Source organism: Pongo abelii, chromosome 23 (genome assembly GCF_028885655.2).
Source record: "Pongo abelii isolate AG06213 chromosome 23, NHGRI_mPonAbe1-v2.0_pri, whole genome shotgun sequence".
Classification (NCBI taxonomy): domain Eukaryota; kingdom Metazoa; phylum Chordata; class Mammalia; order Primates; family Hominidae; genus Pongo; species Pongo abelii.
This window is the reverse complement of record NC_085929.1, coordinates 42,431,094-42,448,129: the sequence shown is the minus strand read 5'-3', so window position 1 is coordinate 42,448,129 and position 17,036 is coordinate 42,431,094. Positions and strand designations below refer to the sequence as shown.

General features: G+C 40.8%; 1 protein-coding gene and 1 pseudogene across 27 annotated transcripts in view; both read left to right on the top strand.

Annotated features, from left to right (window-relative positions):
* The window catches only part of RBFOX2 (RNA binding fox-1 homolog 2), a 291,171-nt gene that overhangs the window by 122,483 nt on the left and 151,652 nt on the right, over positions 1–17,036 (top strand). Inside the window, exon 1 of one of the 27 annotated variants that reach the window (XM_063723037.1) lies at positions 13,607–13,961. The exons of 22 other annotated variants lie outside the window; for them this stretch is intronic. In XM_063723037.1, coding sequence (XP_063579107.1) covers positions 13,947–13,961 — 15 coding nt within the window. In that variant the 5' untranslated portion in view covers positions 13,607–13,946. Of the gene's footprint in view, positions 1–13,606; positions 13,962–17,036 lie in introns of those variants that run through there. 4 more of the 27 variants (XM_054543747.2, XM_063723036.1, XM_063723038.1 and 1 more) reach the window with 4 other exon arrangements.
* LOC100938568 (NADH dehydrogenase [ubiquinone] 1 alpha subcomplex subunit 9, mitochondrial-like) lies at positions 9,821–13,509 on the top strand (annotated as a pseudogene).

The window sequence follows — 17,036 nt, the reverse complement described above, 5'->3', positions numbered from 1 at the left end:
AACCTAAGTTTCTGCCTATTTAATAGCTTTCATCTAGTATTTTTTGTTTTGTGACTCATATTTACCAATTGGTTATTGTGGTGGTAATTGTAATGATAACGATAGTATATATTGCTCTGTTTACATAATAGCTTAACATAACAGATGTTGAACCATCCACAACTTAGAATGGTTCTACTTAACAGTTTTCTGACTTTACAATGGTACAAAAGCAATACACATTCAGTAGAAACCAATGTTCATTCAGTAGAAACCGACCGAGTACCCATTTTTTCACTTTTATTATAATATTCAGTAAATTACATGAGATATTCAATACTTTATTATGAAATAGGCATTGTATTAAATGTTTTTACCCAACTGTAACCTAATGTAAATGTTCTGAGCATGTTTAAGGTAGGCTAGGCTAAGCTATGAAGTTTGGTAGGTTAGGTGTGTTAAATGCATTTTTGACTTACTTGTATTTTCAACTTATGATGAGTTTATAGGGACAAAATCCCATTGTAAGTTGAAGAACATTTGTTCTCTATTTGGGTTTGACAACGTCCCTGTAATATAGGCATTATTAACTCCATTTTGCAGATGAAGAAACTGAGTGTGTCCATATTTGACTCTTTCTCATTATATGAATTCAAGAATGGTTAAGTTAAAATTTTATTTCTATCATTTTGGTGTGGAAAAGTTATGGATAGTAGATCAGAGTGACACACCAGTTGACTTCTTGGCCTAAACATTTGAAATAGACATTTCAAGATTCTTTGACAGTCTCTGTTTTGGTCATCAAATTTGCACACTGTTGATGTGCATAAAGCTTTCTGTTGTCTCAAGTGAAATTGAGTTTTGGGCAGGGCACAGTGGCTCACACCTGTAATTCCAGCACTTTGGGAGGTCGAGGCAGGCAGATCTCTTAAGGTCAGAAGTTCGAGATCAGTGTGGCCGATGTGACAAAAACCCGTCTCCACTAAAAATACAAAAATTAGCTGGGCATGGTGGTGGGTAACTGTAATCCCAGCTACTTGGGAGGCTGAGCACAAGAATCTGTTGAATCTGGGAGGTGAAGGTTGCAGTGAGCTGGAGTCACGCCACTGCATTCCAGCCTGTGCGACGGAGCAACACTCTGTTTCAAAAAAAAAAAAAAAAAAATTGAGTTTTGATTTTTAAGTTAAAGTAAATAATTTATTGTTGAAAACATTTAGGATTAAGTTCAGCTGCATATAACAATCTCCTCTTCCCCACACAGAATCTTAACAAGAGAGAGATTCATTTGTCTTTCATGAAAAAGAAGTCTGGAATTAGGCAGTCCAGGCTAATATGGTGCTCTCTGGTTACCAAGGATCTAGGATCCTTACTGCTGTTTGCTTCTCTGACTGTAGGATGGGCCTAGATGATTCAGCCATCATTTCCCCCTTTCCACAAAGCAGTTTGAGAGGAAGAAAAGAGGGGTGTCCCCTCCCCTACCTAAGAAAACTTCCAGGAAGTTCCACGTAACATTTCTGCTTATATCTCATTGGTCGGAATTAGTCTTAGGGCCATATGTAGCTGTAGTGGAGGATGGAAAATGTAGTCCTTTTCTGGAGAAGCGTGTACAGTAATATGCTAAAATGAAAACTGGGGTTTTGTTACTAAGGAAGAAGGGAAGAGAGGATACTGGGAAACCACTAGCATTCTCAGCTCCAGGGCCTATCAGAGTGACCCAACCTTATCTCCCACATGATACAGAAGACCATTCTGCGGCTTCCCTGGGAGATTTTCAACCAGTCTTTGCCATGTTTTCCAACAAGATGATTTTTTTCTTGAAATGTATATACCTTTATGCAAAGATTTTTTAAAAGCTAAGTAATACAAGATTATGATAAGGATCACTGCAGTTTCCATTTTAAGATCAAGTTTGAGTTTTTTTCCAAAATTGATTAGTTTGTTGGAAATGGAAATTCAAATGGTATAGAAAGTTTTTTGGTTTTTTGTTTGTTTGTTTGTTTGTTTGTTTGTTTTTTTGGGACAGAGTCTTCCTCTGTTGGCCAGGCTGGGATGCAGTGGCGTGATCTTGGCTCACTGCAGCCTCCACTTCCTGGGTTCAAGCAATTCTTTTGACTCAACCACCCAAGTAGCTGGACTAACAGGTGTGCGCCACCACGCCTGGCTAATTTTTGTATTTTTAGTAGAGATGGGGTTTCACTGTGTTGGCCAGGCTGGCCTCCTGACCTGACGAGATCTGCCTGCCTCGGCCCCAGAAAGTGCTGGGATTACAGACATGAGCCACTATGCCAGGCAGTAGAATGAGGTTTTAAGTAAGAATAAAGTATGTGTGAAATATTTAAATATCTGACCATTGGTAAAGGAAAAAGCGTGATTTTTTTTTCTTTTGTTTTTTGAAGCCTGGGTAAGTCATTACATTATACATTTCTTAGGGATAGAGAACTTGCTTTTATAAAATGTATGATTATTGTGTTTTGAATAAATAACATTTACATAAGTTAATATTTTAAAAGTAGAAAATGGTCATATCGTGAAAAGTTGCTCTCCCATTTCTGTCTTGAGTCCCCAGTGTCTTTCCCCTACAGGCACTGGGTGTTTTTTACTTCTTGTGTATAATTCCTCCTTTGATCTTTTCCTCCCATTTAAAAAACCACTGGTTTTAAAACCATTGCTAAACCTTTCTTTTTTCCACTTAATGACATACGCAGTATGCATGGCTTTATGATAAGGATACGTTTTGAGAAATGTGTCGTTAGGTGACTTCATTGTGAAAACATCATGGAATGTACTTACACAAACCTAGATGTATACCTGACTATATATTATATATGGTACAGCCTAATGCCTTTAGGCTGCAAACCAGTACAGCATGTTACTCTGCTGATTACTGTAGGCAATTGTAACACAATGGCAAATATTTTTATATTTAAACATATCTAAGCATGGACAAGGCACAGTAAAAATATGGCATTATCATCTTACGGGACCACCATGGCATATGTGTTCCATCATTGACTGAAACATTGTTATGCAGTACATGACTCTATTAGAGTATTTCATAATGGTATTTTAAGAGCTTCCTCATCCCCTCCCCCAAGGCTATACTGTTCAGTGTTTCACTGTATGGATAAGCCATAATTCATTAAACAGAAGAGTCTTGTCTTACTTTGATATCTATACCTGCTCTGTAAACAGCATTCATTCATATTCAAGGGACTGAACTCTTGAATTTGTGCAGAATATTTCTCTTCTTGATGGCTGAGTATCCTAACCAGCTGAGAGGATTTTCCCTTCTTTAAGGACCAAGGTATTTAAGATTCAGTCATTTCAGAAATAAATCCTTCTAAATTGTGTTGTATAACTATAAAATTTATTTCTTCTTAACAGTAAAATAGTGGGCATTTTAAAATAGTTTTAACACAGTTATCAGCATCAGTATTGTTTAGGAATATAAAAGAGTAATATTTCAGGAGCTTTTGCTGGTTTTGCCTTACTAAGTGACACCATTTTGACATATATCATCTATCTATTTTACCTGCTTTTTAGATTTTTTTTCTCTTCATCTTTCTTGTTTCCTGTGTTGGCTGCCTCTAACATAATATTCCTTTTTCCTCTGGTACTTATTCCCCACTGCTTCCCAGTTCCCTTTCTTAATTTGCTTTGTAAATTTTTGGTGGACAATTAGCCAGATAACCAGGAGAGAAATATTCCTAAAATAAAAATAAATAGATTCAGAGAGAAGGTCTGATGGAGTTTTCCTGCTGATGAAAATTTTGGAATGAATGTTTTGGAATTCTGGATACTTAGAGGGCCTTTTTGCTTCCTGGTTATTACCATGTTCTAGGACAGCTCTGTCTAATAGACCTTTCTGTGATGATAGAAATGTTTTATGTCTGCCCTATCCATTATGATAGCCACTATCCTCACATGGCTCTTGAGCACTTGACATGTGGCTAGTATTAAGTAACTGAAATTTTAATTTTAATTAAGTTAAATTCACATAACCACATATGACAACTGGCTGCATGTTAGACGACATAGTTCTAGACTCTAGTTAATTAACATATACAGCAAGCTTGATTAGAGGAGAGCTTGAACTGGGATGCTATTATTTTATTGTGCTGAGAAGAATAAATTTATAGTTTTGGAAGGGAGACAATTTGGAATGTAGATTATCAGATTAGCTTAAAGTAAATGATTAAATTGGAACTGCCTTCTCATATTGACGTTATGATTATTTCAAAGTGTAGCATTTTAAAGCCATTGATACCAGCATTTATTTGTGGTTTATATCTGTAGCAAAGCTGTGAGTCCTTTTGGTAACTAGGGTGAAATTAGTAGCACTCTAACTTTATTTATAGGACTTGGTTAGACAGTTGCCTGAGTGCCAGAAACTCCTACAAATAACTTTGACCTTCCCTAACAAAAAGTCAAAGGATAAAACGTTTCATAGTAGAAGATTTCAGTTGTATCTGACATACACAAAACATTACTTTCTAATGGAGAAATCCGTAACAAAAAAAAGCATAAATAATTAAAGATTTTGGTAACTGCTAGGAAGAACATAAACAGGGCACAGTAACAGAGAGTATGGGCTTGTGGGGAAAGACCTCCAACTAGATAGAGGAGTCTGGAGAGTTTTATTTGAGGAAGTGATATTTAAGCTGAGTTCTAAAAGATAAGAAGGAGCCTAGCTTGCAAAGAATGAAGGCGGAACGAGGAGGGATTTCAGAAAGAGGGAATGAAGGGGTGTGGGGGAGAGGAATTGACACAAAATCAGTGTCTTTAGAATAGTGATTGAGAGGAGATACGGTATGAAGTGAGGTTGGAGAAGTGGGCACATAGCAGATCATATAGGACCTTAAAGACCATCATAAGGAGTTTGGAAAGAAAAAAAATGTGATGCCGTAGAAGTAGGAGAGTGATAAGATCTGGTGTTTGTTTTACAAAGTTTCTCTGGCTGCTGTGTGATGGGTGTTTTGGAAGGGAGCAACAATGGAAATGGGGAAACTAGTGTGATATTCAGGGAAGAGATGATGGTGGCTTTGGGTTAAGGTGGTTTAAGGCAGTGGAGGTCGAGTGAAGTCACACACACAGAAGTTGCTGTAGGTTGGATGTGAGGGATGAGGGGTGAGGGAAGGGTTTCTGGCTTTCATAATTGTCAGGTAGTACCAGGGGACTTCAAGGGTGGTGATGGTGGAGAATTAAGGACCCAGTTCTGGGCATGTTGAGTTTGACATGCTTGTGTGACAGCTAAGTAGTCATATTGGAGCATGGGGAGAAGTCTCTGCTAGGGGTGTAACTTGGTAGTTATTAACATGTTGATGGTATTTGAAGTGATGGGAATGGATGAGACAACTTAGAGAAGATGACTCAGGATTGAACCCCAAGGAACACTTGCCTTTTAGAGGTCTGTCGAGGGAGAAGCCATAAAAAGATACTGAAACAGTAACCAGTGATGCATGAAAAAACAAAAAAAATGGCATTGTAGTATTTCAGAAGCCAGAAGAAGAGAATGTTTTAAGAAGTTTGTCAGCTTTGTTGAATCCTGCTAAGAGGTCAGATAAATGTGGAAGTAGTAGACCTTGATAAGTTGATTTAATGGAGTGGAGGGCTTGGAAACTTTGTTTTGAGTAGATTGAAGAAAATGAGAAGTGAAGAAATTGAGACAGATATAGACAACAACTTTTTCAAGACAATTTGCCCTGAAATGGTGAGCAGGGAAATAGCAGGTAGCTGGAGGGAGATGAGGGGTCAAAGGAGAACTTTAAAAAATTAGGGTTCATTTAATCATTTACTTATTATAGGACATTAGATTTAGTGGTAAGAAGATACTGGCTGAATGCTTCTCATTTAAAATGACACAGAAAATTAGCTAAGAGGTTGTGTGTAGTGGCTCATGGCTGCAATCCCTGCATTTTGGGAGGCTGGGGTAGGAAGATTGCTTGAACCCAGGAATTCAAGACTAGTCTGGGCAACATAGTGAGACCCGCCCCTTCTCTAAATTTTTTTTTTTTTTTTTTAAATTAGCTGAGCGTGGTGGCATGTGCATGTAGTTCCAGCCACTTGGGAGGCTGAGGTGGGAGAATAGTTTGAGCCCAGGAGGTCAAGGCTGCAGTGAGCCATGATCGCACCACTGCACTCCAGCCTGGGCGACAGAGTGAGATCCTGTCTCAAAACAAACAGACAAAAAATAAAATAAGAAAATTAGCTGAGAGTAGGTAGTGAAGAGTGAATGAGGGAGGTTTGAGGAGAAGCAAGAAATAGTCATTTTGGGGAGTAGGAAAGCTTTCAAGGGCAGCTTTGGTGGATTGCTTGGCACCGTTGAGTGTCCATTTGAGGTTTGTGATCATGAATATATAGTGAAGTCATTCAGCTTGGTTATGTGATTTTTCTTCAGCAACATTCAGCTGATTGGGCATAGGCACTAGAAAAGGCAGACAATTGGATTTAACCAGGATTGGAGTTTTGTCAGATGGCAGTGATGGAGAGGACAAATGATTGAGGGTATTTGCAAGGGAGAGATTGTAATTATGGAACACGGCATCAAAATTGGACAAAGGGGGTGCAGAACCGGAGTGGGCAGATAATGGAAAAGTGGTTGGGATGGGAGGACTTCATGAGGTCAAAAATTGTAGGGAGACGATACCAGAGAAAGCTAGTTAGAAGTAAGGGAAGTTCTTTGAGAGTATAATTGAAACATAATAAGGAAAGACGGGCCTTTTAAGATGATGCAGCTTTTCTTTTTTCTTTTCTTTTCTTTTCTTTTTTTTTTTTTTTTGAGACAGAGTCTCACTCTGTCGCCCAGGCTGGAGTGCAGTGGTGCATTCTCAGCTGACTGCAACCTCTGCCTCTAGGGTTCAAGCGATTCTCCTGCCTCAGCCTCCTGAGTAGCTGAGACTACAGATGCACCACCACTCCTGGCTAATTTTTGTATTTTCAGCAGAGATGGGGTTTCACCATGTTGGCCAGGCTGGTCTTGAACTCCTGACCTCAAGTGATCTGCCTGCCTCAGCCTCCCAAATTGCTAGGATTATAGGTGTGAGCCACCGCGCCCAGCCAAGATAATGCGGTTTTCTGTTTTAGGGATAGTAGCTCTGGGTTTCCTAATAACTGGGAGTAAGAACTCTAACAAATCACTTAATTGCCTTTCCCAAGAGGCTAGCTTTGAGATGGACCGCTTTCTCCATGTATACATCTAGAGCTTAGTTTAGACATCATAGAAGGTAACCACCATTCACAGAAGTTTCTGGGTCTCTTCTCTTAATGACATCAGTAGTAGCAGTGTTTTGGCCAGTGCACACGTACAGTATGTGTACACCAACTCCCAAACCCTATCTCTGTCGTTTGTTGTTGTTTTTTACTTTTTTCTTGAGATGAGAGTTTTACTATGTTGCCCAGGCTGGTCTCAAACTCCTGAGCTCAAGCAAACCCTCCTGCCTCAGCCTCCTGAGAAGCTAGGATTACAGGCTCACATCACCACACCTGGCTTCATTTGTTATTTAAAGTCTTGTTAATGGTCAGAGGTAGAGTGCAGGGTTATATCCAAGGTAAGTTTTTCAGTGATTTTTTTCCAGTCTTGATTCAGTTTTGTCAGTGAATAGGTATGGTTTAGTGGAAATGATCTTGGAGTCTTAAAAACGAACGTTGAACTTTTGGCTCTTTATTCACTAGCTGTGAGACCATGAGTGTATTATGTAACCACTTTGGGCCTCAATTTCCTTTGATCTGTGAAAAAGATAATAGGGCCTGTCTTACAGAGATACTGTGAAGATGCAATGAGATAATGCATGCAAAGTTGTGGCACATAATGTGCTCTGAGTAAATAGTAGCGGTTGGTGGTGTTACATTGAAATCAGCAAGTGGGAGAGGAATGTTCACTGTTTTGTCTTCCAGGGTGGTTTACATCCCCTAGCTAGAAAGTGGCAACCATATCTACCCCTTCTCCCATGAGTCGCTACTGCTGCATGTGGCCAGTGCCTCTGTCTAGACCAGCTTCTCAGATTTCAGTGTGCCTGAGAGTTGTTACCTGGGGCTTTTGTTATCATTTGATTTTGATTTTGTAAGTCTAGGGTGGGGCCTGAGATTCTGAGATTCTTCAAATCCAGGGAGTTTCCAGTTGATGCTCATTCTGCTGATGCTGGTCCATGTGTCACATATGAGTAGCAGAATTCTATTAGAGATTGCCCTGTGGGAATCCCTGCTATTTTAAGCTGAGAGGAAGTGAGGGAAAAAGAACCTCATTCTTTCAACTTTTTTTTTTTTTTTAAGTCAGCTTCATAGACAATACTCATACATCTCATTTCTCTACCTCAGTGTTGTTTTGGTGAGTCTGTATTGTCTCTACCAGTCCAGGAAGTGATAGGAATATAAACTATGTATAGAGGGTTGCCTCAGATTTCTTCTGAAAAATTTTTAGTGCCTGATTTCTCAGGTACATTTTTGAGAAATTATGCTGGCTCCCCCGGTATACCTACTTCCCCCCACTATCCTCTTACAACCACAGAGAAACTCGTATAAAACAAGTAGCCTCTCAGCCTGGCCAACATGGTGAAACCTTGTGTCTACTAAAAATACAAAAATAGCTGGGTATGGTGGCAGGCACCTGTAATCCCAGCTACTTGGGAGGTTGAGACAGGAGAATCACTTGAACCTGGGAGGCGGAGGTTACAGTGAGCCGAGATCATGCCACTGCTCTCCAGCCTGGGCCACGGAGTGAGACTCTGTCTCAAAAACAAACAAAACAAGTAGCCTCTTGAATTATTGGAGTCAGAGGCAGAGAATCTAAAATGTGGCTCCAAACCCTTTCTGCCCACCAGACTCACATTGCAAAATCCAGCATTTTTGAGATGTAGGAATTCAGGAGGCAAGGTTAGAATTATTGGCAATACCCATATTGCTGTCCCAGATTATCTGATTTTTCTTTCTCAGAAGCAAGCATGCCAGAAACTTCCTCTGTGGGCCCTCCTCAGAAGACTTTCTTCAATGCTCAAATTGACACATTCTCTCCTCTGAACTAATAGACAGGGTGATAAGCTATCAGTCACAAAGTCTGATAACATGCTCTCCTGATAGAATGAAGTATGTATGCATCTTAATCTCTGTGTATAAGACTGTGATTCTTTTTAGAGTCTCTTTATAGTGTGGAGTTTTTACAGCTTTTTGTCTCTTAATGTGAATTGTATATAGCTATAAAGCATAGCTTTCCTTATTTGACTTTGATAATTGGAAATAAATTTTTTTCTTCTCCTACCACTTTGTTCCCCTTTTTTTCTTCCTTGTTTTTTTTGGTTTGTTTTGTTTTAAAGGTAGAAAAATGTGAACATGCAGGAGCATGAATGAAAAAGATAACTTAGCTTCCCTGTGGGTTTTTGGTTTTTGTATGTTTTCGTAAAGGAAACATACAGAAGAGTTTTATTTCTGTCCAGACTGACCCCCTAATTTTAAAGATTGTGATCAGAAAAGAAATAGATGCATTTATAATAGGAATTTACAAGCCCTTCCTGTGGTTCCAAAGAAGTTTATGATGGTTCCACCCATGGGAGTTTTAGAGGTAGTTTGCAGAGTTTTGGTGACATATTTAAACTTTTCTTTATTTTGAGGGTTTCTTTTCTTGGTATTTTTCTCCTCCTTTGCTGCAGGGTATGTCTTTTATCTTTTATTTTATTTTATTTTATTTTTGAGACAGAATTTTGCTCTTGTTGCTCAGGCTGGAGTGCAATGGCTAGATCTCGGCTCACCACAACCTCCGCCTCCCGGGTTCAAGCAATTCTCCTGCCTCAGCCTCCTGAGTAGCTGGGATTACAGGCATGTGCCACCATGCCCAGCTAATTTTTGTATTTTTAGTAGAGACAGGGTTTCTCATGTTGGTCAGGCTGGTCTTGACCTCAGGTGATCCACCTACCTCGGCCTCCCAAAGTGCTGGGATTACAGGCGTGAGTCATCACGCCCAACCTTTTATCTTTATCCTATCCCAAACTTGATTAAAAGCTAACACTATAAAGTTACAGTATGAAGATCCAGAATTTCATTGTATTTATTTTATTGATACTTGGTTAAGAATGAATGACTGCCAGTGGTCATGGTGGCTCATGCCTGTAATCCCACACTTTGGGAGGCCCAGGCAGGTGGATCGCTTGAGGTCAGGAGTTCGAGACCAACCTGGGCAACATAGTGAAACCCCGTTTCTATCAAAAATACAAAAAACTTAACTAGGTGTGGTGGCGTGCGCCTGTGGTCCCAGCTACTCTGGAGGCTGAGGTGGGAGGATCGCTTGAGCCTGGGAGGCAGAGGTTGTGATGAGCCGAGATCACGCCACTGCACTGCAGCCTGGGCTACGGAGTGAGACCCTGTCTCAGAAAAAAAAAAAAAAAAAAAAAAAGGGGGATTGTGGGAGATGGCGGCCGCTGCACAATCCCGGGTTGTCTGGGCCCTGCCAATGTCACATTCTGCCATTACTGCAATAGCCACATCCGTGTGTCACAGTCCACTCCATTGCCAGCTTCATCATGCCCTCATACCTCATGGGAAAGGTGGATGTTCCTCAAGTCAGTGGGATTGTGGCCACTGGGTTTGGAGCAACAGGATTCCTGGGACGATGTGTTGTCAACCACCTTGGACGCGTGGGGTCACAGGTGATCATACCCTATCGGTGTGATACATGTGACATCATGCACCTTCGTCCCATGGGAGACCTGGGCTAGCTTCTGTTTCTGGAATGGGACGCAAGAGATAAAGATTCTATCCAATGAGTAGTGGAACACAGCAATGTGGTCATAAATCTTGTTGGACGAGACTGGGAAACCAAAAACTTTGATTTTGAGGATGTTTTTGTGAAGATTCCCCAAGCAATTGCTCAGGTGTCCAAGGAAGCTGGAGTTGGAAAATTCATTCATGTTGCACATCTGAATGTGAATATTAAAAGCTCTTCTAGATATTTGAGAAATAAGGCTGTTGGAGAGAAAGCAATGAGAGATGCATTTCCAGAAGCCATTATCGTAAAGCTGTTGGACATCTGTGGAAGAGAGGATAGATTCCTTAATTATTTTGCAAATATGTGTTGGTTTGGTGCTATACCCCTTGTTTCCTTGGGCTGGAAGGCAGTTAAACAACCAGTATATGTTGTAGATGTATCCAAAGGAATTGTTAATGCAGTTAAGGAACCTGATGCCAACGGGAAAACCTTTGCTTTCGTTGGGCCAAATCGGTACCTCCTCTTTGACCTGGTGAAGTACATCTTTGCTGTGGCTCACAGACTCTTCCTCCCATACCCCTTGCCACCTTTTGCCTATCAGTGGGTAGCAAGAGACTTTGAAATAAGCCTATTTGAGTCCTGGACAACAAGGAATAAAGTGGAGCGTATTCACATCACAGGCATGACCTTGTCTCACCTGCCAAGCTTAGAAGACCTTGGTATTCAGGCAACACCACTGGAACTCAAAGCCATTGAGGTGCTGTGGCTTCATCACACTTACTTCTGGCTGTCTGCTGAAATTGAGGATGTGAAGCCGGCCAAGACCGTCAACATTTAGTGCCTCCCGAGCAACTCTTGGTTTTGGTGTCTTTTGGGTCAGCCCATGTGGTTTGAGCACCCAGCCAGGTGGTCTCTTTAGAGAATCCTGTACACAGTGAATAAGATCCCACCATTAAAACATTTGAGGTTAAAAAAAAAAAAAAAATGAGTGTCAAGTAATAACAGACTCTTCAAAGAATTTGAAAAAATGAATCTCTTATCAGTGTAATTTTAATATAGTTATTTAGAGTATGGTATAGGGAGTGTTGGTGACTTAAGATTTAGGGCATGAGTTATGAAACTAGAGAGGAAAGTTGTGTATAAAAACTGATTATGGACATGTAAAAGATTCTAAGTAACACTTTACGGAAAGTCAAGATTTATTTTTCTTCTTTCTTTTATTTAGAAAACAGGCCATCTCAGTTTCAGGCTTGGAAGTTCTTTCTCCTCTTTTGTGCTAGAAATGTAGTAATCTTGCCTTCAGAAGAAGTAGAGAGGTTCTATGTAGAGAAAAAGAAAAGGTTTGGGTGAGGCCAAGAAGAATACCTGCCCCACCTCTCCAAGTTTAAATGAGCTGGGAGTTTAAGGTGGGAGGAGAGAAAAGGTTCGCCTGTGGAATGCGTTCAGTGTGAAAGAAAAGTAAAAGTGATTCTATTTCTACCCTAAGAGGAAGAAACCCCACTATGGCAGGTAACTAAGCCCAGAGCACGCACAGTGGGAATGTTAGGTAGGGAGAGTGAAAGTACCTGCATGGGGCCTACCTTGAAAGTGAGACTTGTAGACCTTACTTGGAGATTTTATAAGCAGGAAGGAGCTGTTTCAACATGTCTGAGGGGGAGCCAAAACCCTGAGGCAGCTGGAAGGCGGTTTTTGTTTGCTTTTTATTTTGTTTTGTTTTTTCTTTAATGAGTGGGAAGGAGTGGAATATTCCTCAAAACCTATTACCCTTTGAGAATGTTTTGTGCACCTACTGTGTGCTAGGTACTATGCAAAAGACTCCATGGCCAAAAATAGATGAGCCAAGAAGAGATGTTAGGTCTCCACCGAGGAAGATGTGCAGAGGAGAAGTGGTTTGCTATAGGAATACTTGGAGAAGTAGCCCACAGAGATAGTCAATGCCGTGTTACAAACACCAGTCCCCACAGAGAAAGGAGAGCTCACTCACAGCTGGGGTGTGCTTTTGGATTGGAACATGGAGAAATGGGTCAGGGAAGCAAGGAACACGTATGGGCATTGACACTGGCATTAGAATATTGGGGATAATTAAGTGATTTTTTGAATAAAAACCATTAGGACAGGTGATTTGATAATACCTGTTCACCACTGGGCATAATGAATGAAAACTCGCCTGGCATATAGGAGGCACTTAATAAATGTTTGAACTGAATTAAAATTAGAAAACATGGTCACCAGGAACATGGCAGACAGTTTACGTAGTTATATCATTACAACACCTCTGAAAGGAGTATTATACCTATTTTTTGGTAGAGGAAACAGAAGCCTGGACAGGTTGGAAACTTTCCCCAGGCCATAATGATAGTACTTGTAGATCTAGAATTGAAACCCAGGCCGTGCACCTTAGCCTGTCTGCGTGGTGAGTAAAGTGTCTGTACCATGCTATGAGCTCATGATCCACTTGACTCCTTCAGAAGCCAGGCTGTGTTGATCTGAACTGGGGCAGTAGTAATGAAAAAGATGAAAAGCCTGTTCAGTTTTATATCTTAAGTTTTCCTGTGTTTTAAAATCTTGTAAGATTAAGAATTATTAGTGGTGAAATGACATAAAGAATAGTGGTGTCAAGCAGACATTGTGAGAAAGGAATGTGGGCCCTGAGCAGGTTCTGTGTGCGTGCTTGGCTTCTGCAAGGGGCTCCACAATTGGGGCAGAGGGAAAGCTTGGCTCACTCGCCTTGATCTTAGAGGGCAGAGATTTTCGATTGCTTCATTCATGTTTAAAGAACTCATCTTAAACTAATGTATATCTAGCACTAGAAACTGGTGCTGGTGGTTTATTACTGACCCCACCCATCCCTGTCTTTTGCAATAATCTTTGTGAGTGGTGATTGTGTTTCTAGAAGTAGAATTGCAGAGAGAGATTCCCTGAAGGCAAATACAGAGAGAGTGTGCTGTACACTCTAGTTCAGATACTCAGGGCTGGGAACTCCCAGAGAGAGAGAGAGAGAGAGAGAGAGAGAGAGAAAGGGAGAGAGAGAGGGAGGGACGAAGGGAGGGTGAGAGGGAGGAGAGAGAACAACAGAACAGTCAGCTGGAGAGGAGGGGGGAGGAGACCAGTCTTTTCTTTTTTTTTAGGATTTTTTAACTCAAGTGATTTTGGGGGGTTTCTCCCCACCTCAAACCCTTGCCCCCCAGTTCTGGCATCTTCTTTCCTGCGGTTCACTGAAGTGCCTTTTTGCAGTCCAGGATCCACTGACCGCTGAGTTTGAGCAGCCCGATCTGACATGATGTACCTCTGGGTGAGTACAGAGTGCTGTGGGTGAGGGTTTGCACTTGCACATATAAGGAGTGGAAAGCTGCGAGGTTCTGCTGTTGCACAAATGGCCTCCCCACAGAGCACAGACTGCCACATCCCCTTCTGTTCCAAGGTGTTAGGTTTTTAAAACCTAGCAGTGATTGTGACATTGTTTTTTCTCCCCCTATGTTGTTTATCTTGTCAGACTTAGGTGCAAGGGCTGAACTCCCTGCGCAGTACCGTCCCCTGGGCTTGGTAGGTTTGGAGACGGCAAGTGGGGCAGGTGAAGTGTGAGCTGGTTGCTTCAGGAACTGCAGTCTCCCTGGTGGCTCAGGAGCGACTTGTGTTTTGTTTTGGGGGCACTGACCTTGATAGGCCATGTCTTTAGATATTGAGAGCCAATAGGCGGCATGATTGTTAATTAGGAATAAGCTTTCATAAGCTTTTATCTGATAATTTTTACTATCCTTCACAATAGTCTTGTGAAATAGGTCACTCACTACTGTTATTAAAATTGTATGAGGAAAGTAATTAAGCCACAAAGAGTGACTTGCCCATAGTTAGAAATCAAGTCTATAGCAGTTAGAATAGTAATTAATAATGAGACATTATAAAGCGTTTTATATTTGCCAGGACTCTAGTACCTTCTATTATTGTAATTTACCGTCAATAGTAGCATTGTAGTTTGGGATGGAGGAAAACTTTCTGGGACTGGAGAAGTTTGTAAATTATGAAATGTGATAACTTTTAGAGAAATGTCAGGGGAAATAATAGAGAAACTGCTCCCCCAACCCGCCTGCAATTTTTGGTTGTTAAGACAAGAACATCTTACAGTCCGTTGCAAAGATGGCAGTGTGTCTCTTGAGCAAACAGCTGTTGTGTGTTGCTAAGGGAGCCTACTAGATGTGATGCTCTTGGCTACTAACCAGCTTTTTGAAAGTTTCCCTTTGCCCTTTGCCCTTCAGCCCAGATGTCTGGAATTGCAGGAACCTACTTGGCTAACACAGGCTAAATTTATAAATTATCAGAAAGCAAATTTTAACTGCGTTTGCAGAGATGGAGCTTGTTCACAGATGTATATGTATGTGTGTATGTTCGGAGGGGCTGCTTTTCGTGCTTCTGGCTTCATGTTTGAATATGACCTTGAAATATTATTTTCTCTCCTCTACTGATTTTTTTTGTAGTATTTGTAAGAGCTCAGAACTTTTGTGACACACTAATGTGCATTAAGTAGTTCTCGCCTCCCTGTAAACTAGTCATCTGTGCAGGCTCTTTGCAGCCTTGTGGGTGGGATTGATCAGCCCTGTTGACCTGAAGGATGGGCTGTTCTGTCTTTTGATTTGTTTGGAAGAGGAGTTATGAAAGGAAGCAAGTTGAATTAATCTCATTTTCACTCACTTATGTTTGATGAAAGCAGACAGTGACAGTCTCCTTAGTTATTTCCTTTGTGCTTATATTACAGTTGCTTGTGTATTTATCTCAAATTTTTTTTTACTTATTAACCCCGGAACAGAGCTTCCCTACCAGTGCCACATGCCAGATTGAGATAAAAATATGCCAAGATTACTATACCCCACAACCCTTGGAGCAGCCAGCTGGGGCTTGGGAGTCCCCTGGTCACTTTGATCATGTGCACCCTAATTTGTTTACCACTTTGTGCTATAAAAAATATTTCCTATGTATGCCATGACACCTGAAGGCTTGGGTAGCACTGCCTAGAGGGCAAAAAGCAGGTCAGCTCTATCTCTTTTATTATTTGTGTCATCTAGCCCAGTGCCTTTGTTTACTTCATTGAGGACGTGCAGAAGGAGCTATAGCGAATAATGCCCAGATACGTAGAAGGAAGCCTGGGTGGTCACACATTCAGTGGGAGGCACAGAGGAGCTGCTGTGGACTAGGAATAGGAGATGAGAGTTTTAGTGTAGGTTTAGCCAGTACCAAGCCATGTGACTTTTCGGGAGTCATATAACTATTCTGAGACTCAATTTCCACATCCATAAGATAATTGAACTGAACCTCTTCTGATTCTGAAATTCCGTGAAGTGAATTTTATGTAACAGTAGATATGCCTGAAAAATGCCCAGTTCTGCAAGGATGTTTAGGTCCAGGTGAACAGAGAAAACTGTCAAACATACTATCTCACCTCCCTTGCATGCTTGGTTTGGTACCAGTAATGGGTCAAAGGCACTCTTTCTGACTATTCTAGAAAAATTACTGGACTGTGTTCAGTTGTCAGTACCTCTGAATTGGTGCAGATGGGCATTTTTAGAACCTGTAGAATTGAAGAGTAAAAGTTACAGCTTATCCAAGCATTTTCATTTGTGTAGTTAGATGCAGCTCATTAATTTGCTCCTGTGTGTCTAGAACTCTGAGATAGAATGCTATCTTGTGCTCTCTCTATGCTTCTTTGCCAGATTTTCTCCCCGCTTTCCTGTTGGGTCATCCTCTTTTTTTAGTGAATTTGGTAGCGTCAGTTGGCAGCATGAGGTGGTGAAAAGAATACGGGTTTCAGAAACTTCGCTAGGTCTAAATCCCACCTCTGCCATTTCCAAGTGTATGACTGTTAAGTTACTTAACCTCTCTGAGCCTCAGTTTCATTTGTCATATAGGGAAAATAGTGGCACTCAGGATTGTTGTGAAGATTTGAGATAATCTATGAAATATACTTAACAGTGAATGGCACACAGTAGATGCTCAGTAAATAACTAGTACAAGCCAACTTTTTGCTTTGAACATTTGCATAGGCAGACTGCTCACCACTCCAAAGTGTTTTCTGTATCACGTTGAGGGTATCTTTGAATTCGCCTAGGGAGAACTTTGATAAACACAAACTAGTTTTTTGTGAAATATTTTCCCTCTTAGTTTGTATGTTAAGTACTCATGGCTCGGGAGCCCTTGTTAAGGTTGCCTCCTGATGGAGAAAAATCCCCATTGTTTGTTGTAAACTTTTTTTTTTTTGCAGTGTACAGTACTATTAAGCATTCATTATATCATTTATTTTCCCTCTCTCATCGCCATCATCAAAAACAGGGAGAGAAAGAGACAGACAGATATGATTCCTGTACTGAGGGAACTTACT